This window comes from Rhinatrema bivittatum, chromosome 7, assembly GCF_901001135.1.
Source record: "Rhinatrema bivittatum chromosome 7, aRhiBiv1.1, whole genome shotgun sequence".
Taxonomy (NCBI): domain Eukaryota; kingdom Metazoa; phylum Chordata; class Amphibia; order Gymnophiona; family Rhinatrematidae; genus Rhinatrema; species Rhinatrema bivittatum.
Genome location: NC_042621.1, coordinates 166,545,584 through 166,564,039, shown reverse-complemented (window position 1 = coordinate 166,564,039; position 18,456 = coordinate 166,545,584). Strand labels below are relative to the sequence as shown.

The 18,456-nt window shown below is 41.8% G+C and overlaps 1 protein-coding gene across 13 annotated transcripts in view; it reads left to right on the top strand.

Annotated features, from left to right (window-relative positions):
* Positions 1 to 18,456, top strand: part of ZMIZ1 (zinc finger MIZ-type containing 1) — a 1,075,801-nt gene that overhangs the window by 973,120 nt on the left and 84,225 nt on the right. For all 13 annotated transcript variants that reach the window (XM_029609503.1, XM_029609504.1, XM_029609506.1 and 10 more), the window contains 3 exons: positions 3,431 to 3,641; positions 7,465 to 7,570; positions 10,883 to 11,043. In XM_029609503.1, coding sequence (XP_029465363.1) covers positions 3,431 to 3,641; positions 7,465 to 7,570; positions 10,883 to 11,043 — 478 coding nt within the window. The remainder of the gene's footprint in view (positions 1 to 3,430; positions 3,642 to 7,464; positions 7,571 to 10,882; positions 11,044 to 18,456) is intronic.

Here is an 18,456-nt window from a genome sequence, read left to right as displayed (position 1 = left end):
ATACAGAGGCAATATCACCAATTTTTTTCCTCCTGACTATTCCTCTCCCTATGCACTCAAGCATCTTTTGGGCTTTTGTCTTTATCTTATCTGTTTAGCCAATTTAAAATCATTATATACCATATCTTGCTCTTGTTTTGTGCACAGAAGAACTTCACCCCTATTCTGTCCGGCTCCATTGAGTTTTATAACCTAAAATCTTCAGGAAGCTCTGCAGCCAATCACCTTATTTTCTTTGAAAAAAAAATTGCATTTTCTGTTTTTTTGGCACACTCATTTTTCTCTCTAGTTAATTGCTCCTAATTTGGCTTTTTAGCAATTTAAAGTTTTCTTTATTTTCATTATCCTAAACAACACCAGCAAAACTGTTTTTTCCTTATAGTTCCATAGTGTCTGTGACACAGTCAGCCTTTTTTATTTCTTGGCGTTACTCAGTTAAAATAATTTCTTCACCTTTAGATTTCACTGTATGTGTTTTCTTCAAATGGCCAAGAAACAAGCTAGCGGCTTCAAGATGTGCCCACAGTACTCAGAGAAGATATCATAGCTCATGATGATAAATGCTACAAGTGCTTTTGCGAAGGCCAAAACCTTTAAGAGGTGTTCAAGAGTAGTTCAGGCTTTGAAAGAGAGTCCCCATACCTCCTTTATAAGTAAGTTCAGCTCAAAGCTGGTTTTGAAACCCAAACATAAGACCCAGGGAACTGACTGGTTACGCTAGTGCCCAGGAGTCATCCAAGCCCAGTGAATTAAACCTATTCGTCCTGCCTCAGGGTCCAGGGGTCCTTGGTTCAAGATTTGATTCTGGTACATTTATTGTGGTGCTGTCTTTTTATCACAGTTCTGCCTCCTGAGTTGGCAAGTTGTTAAAGTGTAGAATTGCATGACGGGATAGTCGTAAAAAAAACACATAACTAGCAGGATGAGAATATGTCCTAGCAGAAACATCCGCTAGAATTCCATTTATTTATTTAAAAAATGTTTATATTCCGCTTATACAGGGTGGCCCATGGAAAAGTAGCCTGCCTCCAATGCACTGGTATTGGAAGCGGGCTACTTTTTCATGGGCCACCCTGTATTAAAATATGTACTTACGGATTACAAAACAAACTTACAGTTTTAACACAGCAATACAATTAACTGCTAATAAAATAACAATAAAAGAAGTGAAATAAAACAACCACAAAAATAAGCAATCATTTCATATCATAGCATGTCATAACATATCATTGGCCTTCCTGTAAAGAACTGACTTCAGCAATTTCCTAAACTGCTTAAGGTCATCAAGTGAGCGCAAACAAGATGGCAATGCATTCTGTAAAGTGGGCCCCAAGACAAAAAATGATCTCTGATGCATTTCATTTAACTGTGCCAATTTTACAGTAGGAATGGAAAGAAAATTATCAGCGGACCTCAATGTCCATTTTGGGATATAGGTCTGTAACAAATCAGACAAATAACTAGGTGCCATGGACTTCACAACCTTATAAACCATTGTAAGAATCTTAAATTTAATTCGACATTCAATCGACAAACATTGAAGTTCTTTTAATATAGGGGAGATATGTTCCCAGCGTTGAGACCCAGTTATTAGGCAAGCAAAGGACTCTTCTTTCAATGAGTTCTGCCTGAGGTGGATCTATTGCAAGTCCAGAAGAGGAAGGCACCAGTCTTTTGTTTCCAGATGAGATCAGAAGGCTGACTAGCATCAGACACTTCCCTTCATAGAGGGGAGCGGTCTCCTATATGTTTATCCTTCAAAACCCTTGGTAGCCAAAACCTTGGTAAAATTAAAAGGACGGAATAACTGATTCTCATAGCTCCATTTTGACCATGGCAAGTGTGGTGTGTGGGTTTTGTCTCCTCTAGAAGATATACTCCAGACCATGTCTCTCAGATTATTGAGAAGCATAATAACCAGTCTCTAGCCTTCACAGGCTGGATGTTGAGGGGAATGTAACTTGGTTTCTCTCTAAGAAAGTGTCTGATGTGAGGGGAAATCCTTGGCTCCATTCAGAAACTGCTTGAATACTTTTACAACTCAGTCTGGTCCCAAAACCATTAGAATCTACTTTAATGCCACTGACATGACCTTATAGAAGGGAAATTGCTTTCTATTCATCTCTTAGTTGTCAGATTTATATGAAACTTGCTTCCGTTGAAGCTTTCTACTCTGTCAAAAGACATCAGTATGGCTCCAACCTAGCTGATGAAAGCCCCCTTTGAGCCTCTAGAGTCCTATGTGCCTGTAAGATCACCAGTTGTTTGGCAGCAAACACTTCAGCCCACGGTCTCTGAACTCCAGACCATAGTGATCTATCTAAAAATAAGATTCATCACAGTAAGGTGATGAATCTTTGTATTTGTCCTAAGTTTCTGTGTAAGGTGGGGGTCAGACTTCCACCTTAATCAGTTATTCATCACTCAAATGTGTTTCTCAAGGCCACATACTCATAAAAGGGAGGCTGTACTTCATACCCTGAATTGTAAGAGAGAGGTAACGTTTTCTCTAGAGCATACTAAAGCCCATAGAAAGGCCATCTAGCTTTCTGTTTCTTTTGAACCCAACAAGGACTCCTAACTGTGACAAGGACCAGTATCTCTAACTGGGTAGCAAATTTCATCTCCTATTGTTAGTCTTGGCAGGTCTGTCCTTAGAAGGACATAGGGCCATGGCAATATCAATTGCCAGTCCCAGATCTATCTCTTTAGAGAAGATTTGTAAGGCTACAATGTGGAGTTTAGTCCACACATTCACCAGCTGCTAATATCTTGACACAGCCTCTCATTTGTTGGCTCTGTGTGGACTGTCTTGCCTTGAAGACCACTTTGTATAGTAGTCCTCAACTCTAGGTCACATTTTAAAGGTTTCAGGCTGTCTTCACTATTTGATTTTTTTAATTTTTTTTATTAGGAAAAAAAAAGAAAGAAGAAAGAGGAAAAAGTTTCCCTGCCAGAAATAGGCTATCACCAATTGGCAATTTGTGTCTTTAGCTAGGGAATCTCGTTTTTGTGTTTCTTTGTCTGCTTGTCATAGGAGAACAGGAAAATTGTTACCTATTCTCTGATGACAGCTAAACAATGAGTCACATAACCCACTCTACCTCCCTGTAGGGAATTGCCCTCTACTTCATCCTTTCAGCTTGGCTAAATTGGAAACAGGGGACCTATGGGACTATGGACATGTGGGGAACCTTGCCTGAAAAGAATTTGCTGAAAAGCTAAGGCATTTTGTTTCATCTTGGCATGCAGTGGAATTTATGTGACCCGTTTGTATAGCTCATTGTTCTGCTGTCATCAGAAAACTTAAGTAATTTAGCTTTGCTTTGGGCTCAAGACTTCAGTTTGCTAAAATGAAGGCTCATTATAAAAAGGGGTAGTCTTACAGTGTATTTTCTCAGTGTCTAATGTGCCTTGCAATGTGCTACAGGTCTGACCTGGAGCTGCAGTTTAAATGCTACCACCATGAAGACAGACAAATGAACACAAACTGGCCAGCTTCTGTGCAAGTCAGTGTCAATGCGACCCCTCTGACCATTGAACGTGGCGATAACAAGACCTCTCACAAACCTCTGCACCTAAAGCATGTTTGTCAGCCTGGAAGAAACACGATTCAGATCACAGTCACAGCATGTTGTTGTGTAAGTACAGATTCTGAAGTTTTGGTATTCTTGTTGCATTGTGAGGGTTGTGATGGGAATGTATACAGGAAGAAAAGAAAATGTTCGGCTATTTTAAGTCCACAGTGCAGAGAACATAAGACTTGCCATACTTGGACAGACTAAAAGTCCATCAAGCCCAGTATCGTTTCCAGCAGTGGCCAATCCAGATCACAAGTACCTGGTAGGATCTCAAAAGGTAGCTAGGATGCCATGCTGCTTATCCCCAATTCCATCTTTGTCTTGTTTTATTTCAGAATTATTGAAATGCAGTGCCATGTTGGTTTTGCCTACGTATTATCCACACAATATAATTTATCAGAGGACATCTATTGGTTTATACTGTGGAGCACATCTTATAGTCATGTAGCTTAAAATCAGGAGTATTGTACACCCATCAAAAAGTTGATACTTCTTATTAAAAAAAAAAAAGAAAGGAAGGAAAATTAAAACCATGGAAATTAAAACAACTGTCCAATTGTTTTTAAACGTCTTTATTTTCTGCTGGGTCCCTGTGGGATAAGTAACACAGAGTGAAGGAGAGAGAGTCTCAGGTCCCAGGATTTCTGATGAATCATAGTTCAGAACCTTAATCCTCACTCCTTCCATGACAATTCTGGTAAAAATAAAATAATCTACACTATGTTCAATAGATACTGCTGTACTAAGTTTGAGCAGACGAGGGCTGCAGATGTCATTGATGGTGATAAAGTGTTCCTGTTTAAGAAGTCAAATACGTATTTTGTGTATTTATGAGCAGGAATTTCATTTCTAAACACTTAAAGGTGAATTTTAAGAGTTGTGCATGTAAAAATTGTATACCCATCAAAAGGTTGATATTTATATAAATAAAAATCAAGAAAGAAAAATTAAAACCATGGAAATTAAAATAACTGTCCAATCGTTTTTAAATTTCTTTCTTTTCTGCGGATGACACAAAATTATGCAGAGTAGTTAAATCTCAAGCGGATTGTGATGAATTGCAGGAGGACCTTGTGAAACTGGAACATTGGGCTTCCAAATGGCAGATGAAATTTAACGTGGACAAGTGCAAGGCGATGCATATAGGGAAAAATAACCCTTGCTATATTTACACAATGTTAGGTTCTAACTTAGGAGTTACCACCCAGCAAAGAGATCTAGGCGTCATAGTGGATAATACATTGAAATCGTCGGCTCAATGTGCGGTGGCGATCAAAAGAACAAACAGAATGTTAGGATTTATTAGGAAGGGAATGGTGAATAAAATGGAAAATGTCATAATGCCTCTGTATCACTCCATGGTGAGACCGCACCTTGAATACTGTGTTCAATTCTGGACACTGCTTCTCAAAAAGGATATAGCTGCACTGGAGAAAGTGCAGAGAAGGGCGACCAAAATAAGGGGCATGGAATGGCTGCCTTATGAGGAAAGCCTAAAGAAGTTAGGGCTGTTCAGTTTAGAGACTGAGGGGCGATATGATAGAAGTCTACAAAATCATGAAAGGAATTGAACAAGTTAATGTAAATTGGTTATTTAATTTCTCAGGTAATAGAAGGACTCCATGAAGTTAGCAAGTAGCTCATTTAAAACAAATCGAAGAATATTATTTTTCACTCAGCACACAATTAAGCTCTGGAATTCATTGCCAGAGGATGAGGTTACAGCAGTTAGTATAAATGGGTTTAAAAAGAGTTTGGATAAGTTTATGGAAAAATCCATAAACTGTTATTATGGTAATAAGCAATAGTAGCTTGTGATTTATGTAATGTTTGGGTACTTGCCAGGTACTTGTGGCTTGGATTGGCCACTGTTGGAAACAGGATACTGGGCCTGATTGACCCTTGATCTGACCCAGTATGGCATATCTTATGTTCTTATGTTCTAAAAATGAGCATATGCATGCAGTGGGCCAGGGTTTTTCTGGGGCGGGGCCAATACTTACGCATATAAGAGACTATTTTAAAACCTGGGAATGCAACATGTCTATGGTGGTTACCTATGCATATTTACACCTGCTAATTATCAGGTGCAAGTCAGAATAGAATTCTTTATAGGGTGAGGGGTCTGGGTATACTGGGGGGAATGCAAGCTGAAGAATGGGGGGGGGGGGGTCTTGATAACCTAGCGATAGACTGGGCAAACCGGTGAACTAATTGATTTACTGGTAATATCCTTCACACCCACATGGTATAAAATTTGATGTTTAAAGTGCTAAGTAAAATATGTGCATTAAATTTCCTTGTATAAATGATTACATTTAGGGGCACAAATACTCGTGCATAGCAGATGTCCGCCACTTATCCAGATAAATCATTAAAAGTGCTAGATAGCCGAATAAGTCTTCAAATGCTAGTTATTTATCTTATTTATCCACCTATGTAGTGCTTTTCATTTACTTATCTGGCTATCTTATTTAACCAAATAAACCTTAAACAGCTCTACTTAGCTGGTTAAGTCGCCACCACACTGCTTAGCTGGAAATTTGTTGCCATTTAGCTAGATAAATGTAAACTTAGACATCTATATTTGAAATACATGAAGCATATTTTTTTCATACGTGAACATGGGTAAATTTATGTGTATTTTATGTAATTTGTGCGCACAATAAATACGTATGCATGCGCATGTGTGTCCATATTAGGGATGTGAATCGTTTTAGGACGATTAAAATTATCGTCCGATAATTTTAATATCGTCTTAAACCGTTATGGAACACAATACAATACAGATTCTAACGATTTATCGTTATAAATCGTTAGAATCGTGAGCCGGCACACTAAAACCCCCTAAAACCCACCCCCGACCCTTTAAATTAAATCCCCCACCCTCCCGAACCCCCCCCCAAATAACTTAAATAACCTGCGGGTCCAGCGGCGGTCCGGAACGGCAGCGGTCCGGAACGGGCTCCTGCTCTGAATCTTGTCGTCTTCAGCCGGCGCCATTTTCCAAAATGGCGCCGAAAAATGGCGGCGGCCATAGACGAAAAAGATTGGACGGCAGGAGGTCCTTCCGGACCCCCGCTGGACTTTTGGCAAGTCTCGTGGGGGTCAGGAGGCCCCCCACAAGCTGGCCAAAAGTTCCTGGAGGTCCAGCGGGGGTCAGGGAGCGATTTCCCGCCGCGAATCGTTTTCGTACGGAAAATGGCGCCGGCAGGAGATCGACTGCAGGAGGTCGTTCAGTGAGGGTTCCGGCGCCTCGCTGAACGACCTCCTGCAGTCGATCTCCTGCCGGCGCCATTTTCCGTACGAAAACGATTCGCGGCGGGAAATCGCTCCCTGACCCCCGCTGGACCTCCAGGAACTTTTGGCCAGCTTGTGGGGGGCCTCCTGACCCCCACGAGACTTGCCAAAAGTCCAGCGGGGGTCCGGAAGGACCTCCTGCCGTCCAATCTTTTTCGTCTATGGCCGCCGCCATTTTTCGGCGCCATTTTGGAAAATGGCGCCGGCTGAAGACGACAAGATTCAGAGCAGGAGCCCGTTCCGGACCGCCGCTGGACCCGCAGGTTATTTAAGTTATTTGGGGGGGGGTTCGGGAGGGTGGGGGATTTAATTTAAAGGGTCGGGGGTGGGTTTTAGGGGGTTTTAATGTGCCGGTTTTTCGATTTTTCGATTTTTCACGATTTTTAACGATTTTTCACGATATTTTACCCCCCCAAACGGCAACAATACGATTCCCTCCCCCTCCCAGCCGAAATCGATCGTTAAGACGATCGAGGACACGATTCACATCCCTAGTCCATATAACTGCATATTTGGGTGAGCTCGTGCATGTTTTAAGTTATCCTCTTAGCTCAGCCTGTTAATGCCATGGTTTTGTTTGCAGTCGCACTTGTTCGTGTTACAGTTAGTTCACCGGCCATCAGTTCGCTCTGTCCTGCAAGGCTTGCTCAAGAAACGTCTTCTCCCTGCAGAACATTGTATCACTAAGAGTAAGTTTTGCTTTTTACAGGTGAAACTGTGAGGATAAAGTTAATGTCAGAGTAAATTTTTCAAGGTTTCAATAGTCAAAATTAAGTGATGCACCAGTCTGGTGTCTGATTTTTTGTATACATATGTAGACAGCAAATATTCTTTTAAGCTAGTAAGAAATGTCAATGCTTTTGAAACTAGTAAGGGATTTGAGGAAGATCTAAAAGGACTTAATTCATGAATGTGGTCACCGAGAAAATGTGGGCACAATAGACTTTCAAATTCTACAGTTTCCAGTTTTCCACATTGCATGTTTTCTTCTCTCGCCACTCTGACAATTTATTTGCCAATTTTCTGTCTCTGCCAGCTGTATAGATACAGGGAGGGATTAGGTCATCTGTAATAAGATAGAAGGCCAGGAAGTTGTGGAAAACATGAGGAAGGATCTAGCAAAGCTTGAGGAATGATCTAAGGTCTGGCAGCTAAGATTTAATGCAAAGTTATGCATTTAGGCTGCAAAAACCCAAGGGAGAGGAACAGTATAGGGATTGAAATTCTTCTAAGCATTAAAGAGCGGGATCTTGAGGTGATCATATTTGATGATCTTAAGGTGGCCAAACAATTTGATAAGGTGACGGCAAAAGCCAGAAAAGTGCTTGGTTGCATAGGGAGAGGAATGATCAGCAGAAATAGAAAGGTGATATTGCCCCTATTTAGGTCCCTGGTGAGACTTCATTTGGAATACTGTGTACAGTTCTGGAGACCACAACTTTAAAAGTATATAAACAAGCTGGCATCTGTCCAGAGGGTGGCTACTAAAACAATCAGTGGTATTTCTTCTAAAGCATATGGATACAGACTTAAAGATCCAAAGATGTACACCCTAGAGGAGAGATGAGATGGGAGATACAACAGACATTTAAATACTTCCAAGGTTTCCATGTTTAGGAGGGGGGGCCTCTTTCATAGGAAAGGAGGCTCTAGAATGAGAGGTCATGGGCATACCTGGGAACTTTCCAGGTTTGACCCAGTGACTCCAGAATTCTAATGGAATTGCTGGGTTTCCAGGCCAACATCCGTAATCTCCAGTGTTCTGCTTATATTTTTAAGCAGCCTGTGTGCCTGAAGCAACCAATTGGAAGCTCCTCTTTCTTCCTGCTCCCACAGGCCAATCAGAAGCCTCTTCCTGCCCCCATGGGCCAATCAGAGGCCTCCTCCATGCATCCTGCATCTCCCGTGAGCCAATTGGAAGCCTCCTTCCTTCTTCCTGTCTTCGTAGGAGGAAGAGAGGAGGCCTCCGATTGACGGATAGGGAAGTAGAAGGGAGCGTCCCAAGGTGCACAACAGAAGTAGAAGTTGAAGAGGTCATGCCTGAATAAGAAGGAGGAGTTGTTCCATGGGCTGTGGAATGCCCTAAGGAGGAAATTGCTGCTGCTGGTCAGTTCAGGGTGAGGACAAAGAGTGGGGAGGGAGTGTGAAAGAATGAGAGGAATGTGAGCAAGCGTGTTTGTGAAAATGAGCACGAACATGAACATGCAAATGTGTTAGAGTGAGGGCGCATGAGAGGAGAAAGCTTGTGTATATACCACTGCACCTGCCCCCACCCTCCCTAATCAACAAAATCTCAGGGTGACTATAAATCAAAAGTTCCTAAGTATGGTCAGGGGAAGAGGGTAAAAGGGAATAATCTAAGGAAGCATTTGTTTACAGAAAGGGTGGTGGATGCATGGAAAAGCCTTCCAGTGGAGGTGGTGGAGACAAGGACACTATCTGAATTCAGCAAAGCAGGGGATACATACAGAGGATCTCTGAGGGAGTGATAGGGATTGTAAAGCTATATAGTTGGTGTGGATAGGCAGACTAGGTAGGCATTTTCTGCCATTATGTTTGTGTTTCTATCTGTCTTTTCTGAAGATGAGTAGGCAACTGAGGAAGCTAATATCTCCATCCCCTCCCCCTCCCAGTTGTGAGGAAGCAAAGGCATAATTCCTTCTTTAATATACATTCCAGATCATCCTGCAGGATGGAAAACCTAAATAAAACTTTTCACATGAGAATATTTCCGCAAATTTCTAAGAGCTCTACTCATGAAATGAAAAATGGCAAATAAACTTCACCAATAAATTGGTGGAGGTGGAGGGGAATTAGGGCTGGAGGGTACTGGAAGCCAATAGTAACAGGTGGGAGAGAAAAAAAGGGGAAAAAAATGGACAAAGTGTGTAGCTTGCTGGGCAGACTAGATGGGCCGTTTGGTCTTCTTCTGCCGTCATTTCTATGTTTCTATGTTTCTATATGTAATTATTATTTGAAGCTGCCAGTAGTAGATTTGATTTCATGATATCAGAACTTTCTACTATTTATGTCTCTTTTCACCTCTGTAGTTTTTAGTTGTTTTGGATTTTTTGATAAATCTATATCCACATACATAGCGAGGAATTTTATGAACAAGCTCAGTGAAATCAAACTTCCTTGTTTAGCAGCCCTTCACACCTTTTAGATATTCTACTCTCATGGTCTTAAATCGCTCAGGGTGTGATCAAATACAGATTGATCCTTAACTCCCTCCTTCTCCTCACACACAATTTTATTCCTGTTTCCATTCCATGTTTATCAAGGAATATGGATGAAAAGTATCAGATTAACCAGATTTGAAAATGAATCCCTCCTTTTATACACAGAATGGTACAATCTGAGCAAACACTTGCCCCCCCCCCCCCCCCGCCCCCAGCTTGCCCTAAGTCATCTTGGGGAGGGGGGGGGAGGGTTTAAAGTTGGAAATGTGGTTTCCTCACATTGCCTATTCAGTTTCTGGCCTCTTCCTAGACATTGGCTTTGGGGAAAATGTGTTACTGTGGTAATTGTTCATCGTGGGGTTAATTTTCATTGACTTAGCCATGTAAAAGATAGTATGTATGCCACACGTAAATAGCATCTACTTGTGTACATGCTGTTTTATAAACCTCAAACATACATATGTATGCGCGTAAAATGGGGGCAGTCTAGGGGCATTCCAGGGTGGGGCCAACATTTAAGCGCGTAAGTTGCTATTTTAAGATATGAACGTCGATTTGCAAACTTACTTGCGTAAACTTACACCTGCTAATTAGCTTGAGTAAGTGATATTAAACATACGTATGTTATGGGGTAAAGATTTTAAAATACGCACATATGAGATACGTGCAGGTTATAAAGTACTCTGGCAAAACTACATAGAGCCATATGCACACAGTTGTTTGAAAGTTATCCTCCATGTCTACTAACTATCCGATTCATTGTAATAAAGGGTAATCAAATAACCATTTTCTTCTTTATTCAAAAACTTTTGAAAATAGTTAAGAGAAACTTCAGCAGCGTGGCAGCTTCTTCGGGCAATGCAACACTGAATGGTGAAGATGGAGTTGAACAGACAGCTATAAAGGTTTCTCTGAAATGTCCAATCACATTCCGGCGGATTCAACTTCCTGCACGAGGCCATGACTGCAAGCATGTACAGGTAAGCTGCCAACTGTGATAGAAAAATGGTTCATTTTTGGAAATGCCCATTAATCCATTCTGAAACTGTAAGCTCATTACCAACAGAATTTTAAATGTGCTTTGGACTGATTTTTCTATTTCATTTTGAATTTCATTTTTTTTATAAACGCCTAATTACAAATATCTCTGGAATGTGCTACCAGGATAAAAGTCTTATTGAATGAAGACTTAGCGCCAGATTTTAAAAACGGCACGAGGGCGTAGATTTGTTCGCGCAACCCAGTGCGAACAAATCTATGCCTGATTTTATAACATGCGTGCGGAGCCGTGCGTATGTTATAAAATCCGGGGTCGGCACACGCAAGGGGGTGCACACTTGTGCACCTTGCGCGCGCCGAGCTCTAAGGGAGCCCCGATGGCTTCCCCGTTCCCTCTGAGGCCGCCCCCCACCTTCCCCTCCCTTCCCCTATCTAACCCGCCCCCCAGCCCTAACTAAAACCCCCTCCTGACCTTTATCTCGAAAGTTATGCCTGCCTCTGGGCAGGCATAACTTGCACGCGCCGGCAGCTGGCCGGCGCGCCATCCCTCGGCACAGCGGCTGTGCCGGAGGCCTCGGCCCCGCCCCCGGCACGCCCCTTTTTGCAAGCCCCGGGACATACGCGCGTCCCGGGGCTTGCGCGCGCCGCCGAGCCTATGCAAAATAGGCTCGGCACGCGCAGGGGCAGATTTTCTCGGGTTACGCGCGTATGTTACACGCGTAGCCTTTGAAAATCTGCCCCTTAGAGAATAATTGTCAGCCATTTATGCATGCCAATGCCTCCCACAACCAATGTTGCTGTAAGTACTCACATTGACAATGCTCATAGTTTTAGCTGCATTTAGAGAAGGGGGTTCCCTAGGGGAAGACAAATATGTGCATAGATTGTTCTTTCAAATCTATGGAAGTAATTTTTAAAAGGATTTACACATGTAAATGTAGCAAGTTTCAATAGCCATTTTACCCGCATAAAGTGCACTTATGCAAGTAAATCCTATTGACAATTCAATGGAATGTTGTGTAGCAATTTTCAAAAGCCCCCTTAATACAGGTAAAGTGCTTTTACACACACAAATCCATTTTAAGTGCCCTAAGGGGGTAATTTTCAAAAGGAATTGCATGCATAAGTGTATCTACTATTGTAGCAATTTTCAAAAGCCATTTACTTGAATAAAGTGCACTTACACAGGTAAATCATACGGACAATTCAATGGCATATATTGTAGCAATTTTCAAAAGCCCACTTATTTGAGTAAAGTATATTTAATCAAGTGAAACCCAGTTTTACTTGAGTAAATACTTTTTAAAATCAGGCCCTAAGTGTGTGATTTTTCCATGAAAATCAAGTACCCAAACAGAAAGCAGGTGCTAATGTCCATGGCAAGTTTTACAGTAAAAGTGGGTGTGCACTTTTGCTTTAAAAACTGTTGCAGAATCTGTAGGTAAATAGTAGCTGAGAGTTTGAAAATTTGCTCACAAAAATCATGGTCATTCAGCAGGGGCATGTCCACCATGATTTTTTTATTGCTTTGTAAATATGCTACTGTCAGTATTTTCAGCCTCTCTTACTGCAGTTCATGGATTAATGCAAAGTTTTCACTGTCCTTTCTTTTCCTTTCTGCTTAATGTACCATTACTTTAAAATAACTAGTATTCTGCTTTTGAATGTTAAACTATTAATTTATATATATGCTTCAACTTATTTAATAAACAAAGTTCTACCTTCTCTTCCCTTCCTCTTCCCATGGTCTACCCCCTTTCAGTCTCTTATGGTCTGTCTAGTTTCCACCTCTCTCTGTCATCCACTCTGTCTTCTTCCATTGAGCCTCCTTTTTAGCTATTGTTTGGTACTTGTCCCAATATACCACACACAAGACTAAGATATTTTATTAATTTAGTAAAAGCTTTATTATAGGAAATAAATGATTGCCAATCACAATATGTGTGATTGGCAATGTGACAAGGTGATAGCTAAAGCCAGAAGAATGCTGGGCTACATAGAGAGAGGAATATCTAGTAAGAGAAAGGAAGTGATGATCCCCTTGTACAGGGCCTTGGTGAGGCCTCACCTGGAGTACTATGTTCAGTTCTGGAGACCGTATCTCCAAAGGGACAGAGACAGGATGGGGGCGGTCCAGAGAAGGGCGACCAAAAAGGTGGATGGTCTTCATAAAATGACTTATGAGGAGAGATTGAAAAACCTAAATATGTACACCCTGGAGGAGAGGAGGAGCAGGAGTGATATGATACAGACTTTCAGATACTTGAAAGGTTTTAATGATCCATTGTCAACAACAGACCTTTTATGTTGGGGAAAAAATCAGTAGAACTAGGGGTCACGATTTGAAGCTCCAGGGAGAAAGACTCAGAACCAATGTCAGGAAGTATTTCTTCACGGAGAGGGTGGTGGATGCCTGGAATGCCCTTCCGGAGGAAGTGGTGAAGGCTAAAACTGTGAAGGATTTCAAAGGGGCACTGTAGATCCATAAAGGCTAGAGGATGGGAATGAAGAGAAGAGCCCTTGGGGGTGGATTACTGGAGAGGATGCTACTACGTGGTAATTACTACCCTTACTCAATAAGCCTTCGCACAGTTAATGCAACTCCAACATTGCTCTGTGCTTCAACGGCAAGGGGAAATGTGGAAAAGAGGATTTGCATTCAGACAACAACCAACAAGGACTGAACTTCACAATCTGGATCAACAAATAAGTGTGGGGGTAGCTTGCTTATTACGGCGGTTACTACCCTAAACCAATTAAGCCTGTTATATCACTTTGAATGCATATACAGTGTTGCTCTCTGTTTCAACGGAAGGGGGAAATGTGGAAAACAGGATTTACATTCAGACAACATGCAACAAGGCATGGATATGTGCAGTCTGGGTAAACAAGCATCGGGGTAACTTGCTTAATGCAGCGGTTACTACCCTCAACCATTAAGCCTTATGCTCACCTTTGATGCAACTCCAACATTACTCTCTGCATCAATGACAGGGGATGGCAGGAAATTTGAAACAAACAGTTACCAACAAAGGGCCCTGTACTTGGTGGTTGATGAAACAGATAAGTATGGGAAAATAAGTGTGGGATCTTGCTGGGCAGACTAGATGGGCTGATTGGTCTTTTTCTGCCATCATTTCTATGTTCTAGTGTTTGTCTGGGAAGGAAAAAGCGGAGGTTCAGCAAATCGCTGAACATCCTAGGCTTGTCCTTGCCTATGTCACAATCTTACAAAGCTTATATACATTTCTTCTATTTTCCTTTGCCAAGTATTGATCATTTCTAAATGCGTCATTCTGCCTGGCTTCCTTTCTCTAGACCACTTGCGCCCAAACATTCATTCTCTTTCTTTCATGTCCAAATGTTTGTTCTCCTTCAGAACTATCTCCCCACAACTTGAAGGAAGAAATTGATCATCTCTTATCAATGGCTGCACTTTCCTTTGTAGTTGATTTCCACACAGACCACACATGTATCCTATGTGGACCCATTCCCATGTCATTTAACTGTTGATGACTTAGCCCATATCCTGCATCTTTCCTAACTGCAAACATGTACTAAACTATATTGGCATACAAGCTTAGTAGGACACAGTTCCATAAGCAACTGTGTTCATTTCCCTCTTGAACACTGGTGAGCATGTGACCAACCAAAGTTCACAAACCGGAGAGAAAACAGGGTGGCATGAGAGACTGCAGCAGGTACTAGAGGGCATCATCAGACATCTGGCAGCAGTAACAGAGCTTAGGCCACAACAGTGGAAAGAAAGGGAATCAATGCTTTCCACAACCACCCTCCTAACAGTGACTCCTGCCTAATATAATGTTGGATATAATACTGGGTAAGAAATCCAACTTTTAGTCCATTGGCATCTCTATGTAATTGGTCATCACATCACCCTTATCAATTTTACCTAAGCCCCATCTAAGCTCAAGAAGTCTGGTCAATTTAAATCTTTAGCAAGTGTACCCCTGGGCTGCTGGAGCATCCACGGCAATTGATTTTAGTACCTTCTGTTATCTGTTATGATCTCCATGCTGGTAGCTGTGCTCATGGTTGACCTCTTTGACTTTTGGGGGATACCCAACTCATCAGGAGATGTGTATATATATATATATATATATATATATATATATATATATACACCACCTTTCATTGTGTATTCAATGTCAAGCTTACTATGCTCAGGATAGCCTGCGTAACAAAAGTTCCACATGTGGAGTTAAGTCTCTCCACCCTGCAGTGAAGCATTGGCTTAGGTCCTTGTTTCTTAGCAGTTCTCGCTGTGCACAGCTTGCTACTCATTATATTTTAGGTATCTGAAACAGTTAAATTGAGGTGTGGCATATACCCCACCCACCCACCAGTGGTGCAATACAAAAACAAAATCCCTGTGTCAAAAATCTATTGTAATTCTATCTAAAAAGAAAAATTACTATCTGAATATCAGATGGACATATAGATAGAATATGCTGTTGACCATGAACACAGAGATGCAAGGACTAATAAAACTGCATTAATTCAGACTGTATCAATAAAGTGAAAATCTAAATAATGGCTTCTGTAAGTAGGCATGTAACTAGATATTAACTTAGTTATATCATAAAATATTTCGTTATGACAATCAGTTATTACATGTCAAATAAAGGTATATTGCCTCATAAAACAAAGGAAAACAGTATCTAAGTAAGGCCACCCACCCCCATAAAACAAGAAAAACATGAAGACAGAACATTGGGCATAAAGTGTGAGCACTTCAGTCCATAAAATGAAGGGTGCAAGAAGTTGACTGTGGCAAAAGATGGGATGATTTCTGAGATCAATGACAAATTATCTGTACAGTTCTCACAATACAGCATTTCTCTGACATCGAAGCATAGCCTCTTAAGTCTCATAATTAACAGGCCGATACAGTAAAGCGTGGCCGCGGTTACCCTGTTTCTAACCCGCTTTGTACCCACAATTTGGCCACTTAAGTCTAACCCGCGATTCACTATCCGTTTTTACCAATCTTTACCGCTTCTTTAAATCGACGTGTATCCCTTTCCGCCCGCAGCATGTATATGATATGTAAACGATCGGATTAGCTATTCCCTCCCATACAGTAACGTGCGGCCCGATTATCGCCTTTTTAACCAACTGTTTTGCTGCGTCTTTAACCCGCTAATTTACCGCCTACCCTTACCCTGGCGTTAGAGGGATGTGACAGCAATAGGCAGGCTACAGTCAAATAAGTGGGTGGGTTGGAGCAAGCAAGAAACATGATGTGGCCTGGTTCTCCTACACTCGAGCATCGGGGATTGCCAGTCCTCTATCCCCCCCTCCCGAAGCAAGGCGCAGGGCAAAAATTGACTCGACTTGTTATTAAAGCAAATAGAAATTGTAACAAAAGTAAACTTACTGCATGCTTCCAGCAGCCCCAGTCCTCTCTCCCCTCCTCCCGAGGCAGCTCCCCTGCCTCCCGGGGGCAGCCAGTGGCGAAAGTGGCTTCCAGCAGCCCCGCCGGCGAAGGTGCATGAACCCACGTCCAATTTGGGCGCTCAAGGCAGCGAAGGTGCATGAGCGCACGCCGTGACTTGAGCGCCCGGATGGAAGTCCGAGGTCACGGCGTGCGGTCATGCACTTTCGTTGCCTTGAGCGCCCGCCTGTACATTCCAGGCAGTGAAGGCGCATGAGCACACGCCGTGACCTCGGACGTCCATCCGGGTGCTCAGGTCACAGCGTGCGCTCATGCACTTTTACTGCCTTGAGCACCCAAATTGAACGTACAGGTGGGTGCTCAAGGCAGCGAAAGTGCATGAGCGCATGCCGTGACCTGAGCGCCCAGATGGACGTCCGAGGTCACGGCATGCGCTCATGCACTTTCGCTGCCTTGAGCGCCCAAATTGGATGTGCGTTCATGCACCTTCGCCGGCGGAGCTGCTGGAAGCCACTTTCGCCGCCGGCTGGCCCCAGGAGGCAGGGGAGCCGCGGTGCGCGCCTCGGGAGGAGGGGAGAGAGGACTGGGGCTGCTGGAAGCATGCAGTAAATATACTTTTGTTACAGTTTCTATTTGCTTTAATAACATGTCGAGTCGATTTTCGCCCTGCGCCTTGCTTCGGGAGGGGGGGAGAGAGGACTGGCAATCTCCAATGCCCGAGCGTAGGAGAACCATCCACTTCCTGGTACCTGTCATTTCAAATGTCATTTGAAATGACAGGTACCAGCACACCCAGGATACTGTATAGGCGCTGTATAGCGCTCTATACAGTAAAATGGATTGCGCTTCATGGACGCGCTTTGGACGCGGCTTGCATTTGCGTCTAATTTAAATACTGTATCGAGCGGTATGTGATCCGAACTGTGCGTGCGGCAAACGAGGGTGCGCCCGGCACTGCCGCATTCTTTCTAACACGTCCTTACTGTATCGGCCTGTAAGTTAGATGTGTATGTTATGGATTAAGGCCTAATATAAGAACTAAACAAATTTAAATTAACCAATAATAACATTTCATAATAAATGTCAATAACTCCCTGCATCTAATAATCCCTTCATACACTATTACTTATCTGCATAATGTGCCTACTTTACTATGAGCTAACATAAAATATTCAAAACCACAAATCTAGGTGCTCAGACATTACATAGAGACATATATTTCACTGAACTGACTACATAAATTCATTCATTGCAGTCTTCTCATCAAACTCTGTTGTTTTCATTTGTAATGGCACATAAACAACAACCATTATCAAAATTTTAAGCTCAAAAAGTTGACTAGAAAAAGTATCAATCCATAATGAAACAAAAGTCAGAATTAAAAAAAAAAAAAAAAGAACAGATCTGTTTAAAAGGTGGGGAAAATTCGCAGAGCAGACATCCTCTTGTTAACCTGTAGAAATAAAATGTCACAAAGAGAAATTGATTAATCTTTTAAATCTAATCACATGGCAAGACAAAAACAGCTACAGGATACTTTATTTCTAAATACTATAAAGTTGAATACTACTGTGATTATTTTACACAACTTAAAAAAGAAAGAAAAAAAGAAATCCCTCTCTGTTCTAATTACATGATTTTTTATTTATTAAGCAAAGAAAGCAAAAAGCAGAAAAGTAAAAAGGAAGCTTATCTCATCTCCTATATCAGATCTCTGTATAAACAGCTACAAACATCTGCTTTGATCAAAGTACTTAAAAAATTAATTGCACTTTTTGACTTATTCTGCGATACATGTTGAAACATACAGACTCCTTCACTAAATAAACAGTATCTATAATATTTCATTACATATAATAGGGATAAAAAATAAAAAAAACTTATAAATACAGTTAGTCATGTGACAGGTGTTCTGGTCTGTTAATCCAGGACCAAAACATACAATATATTCAGAGAAAATAGACAAGACAGCTGC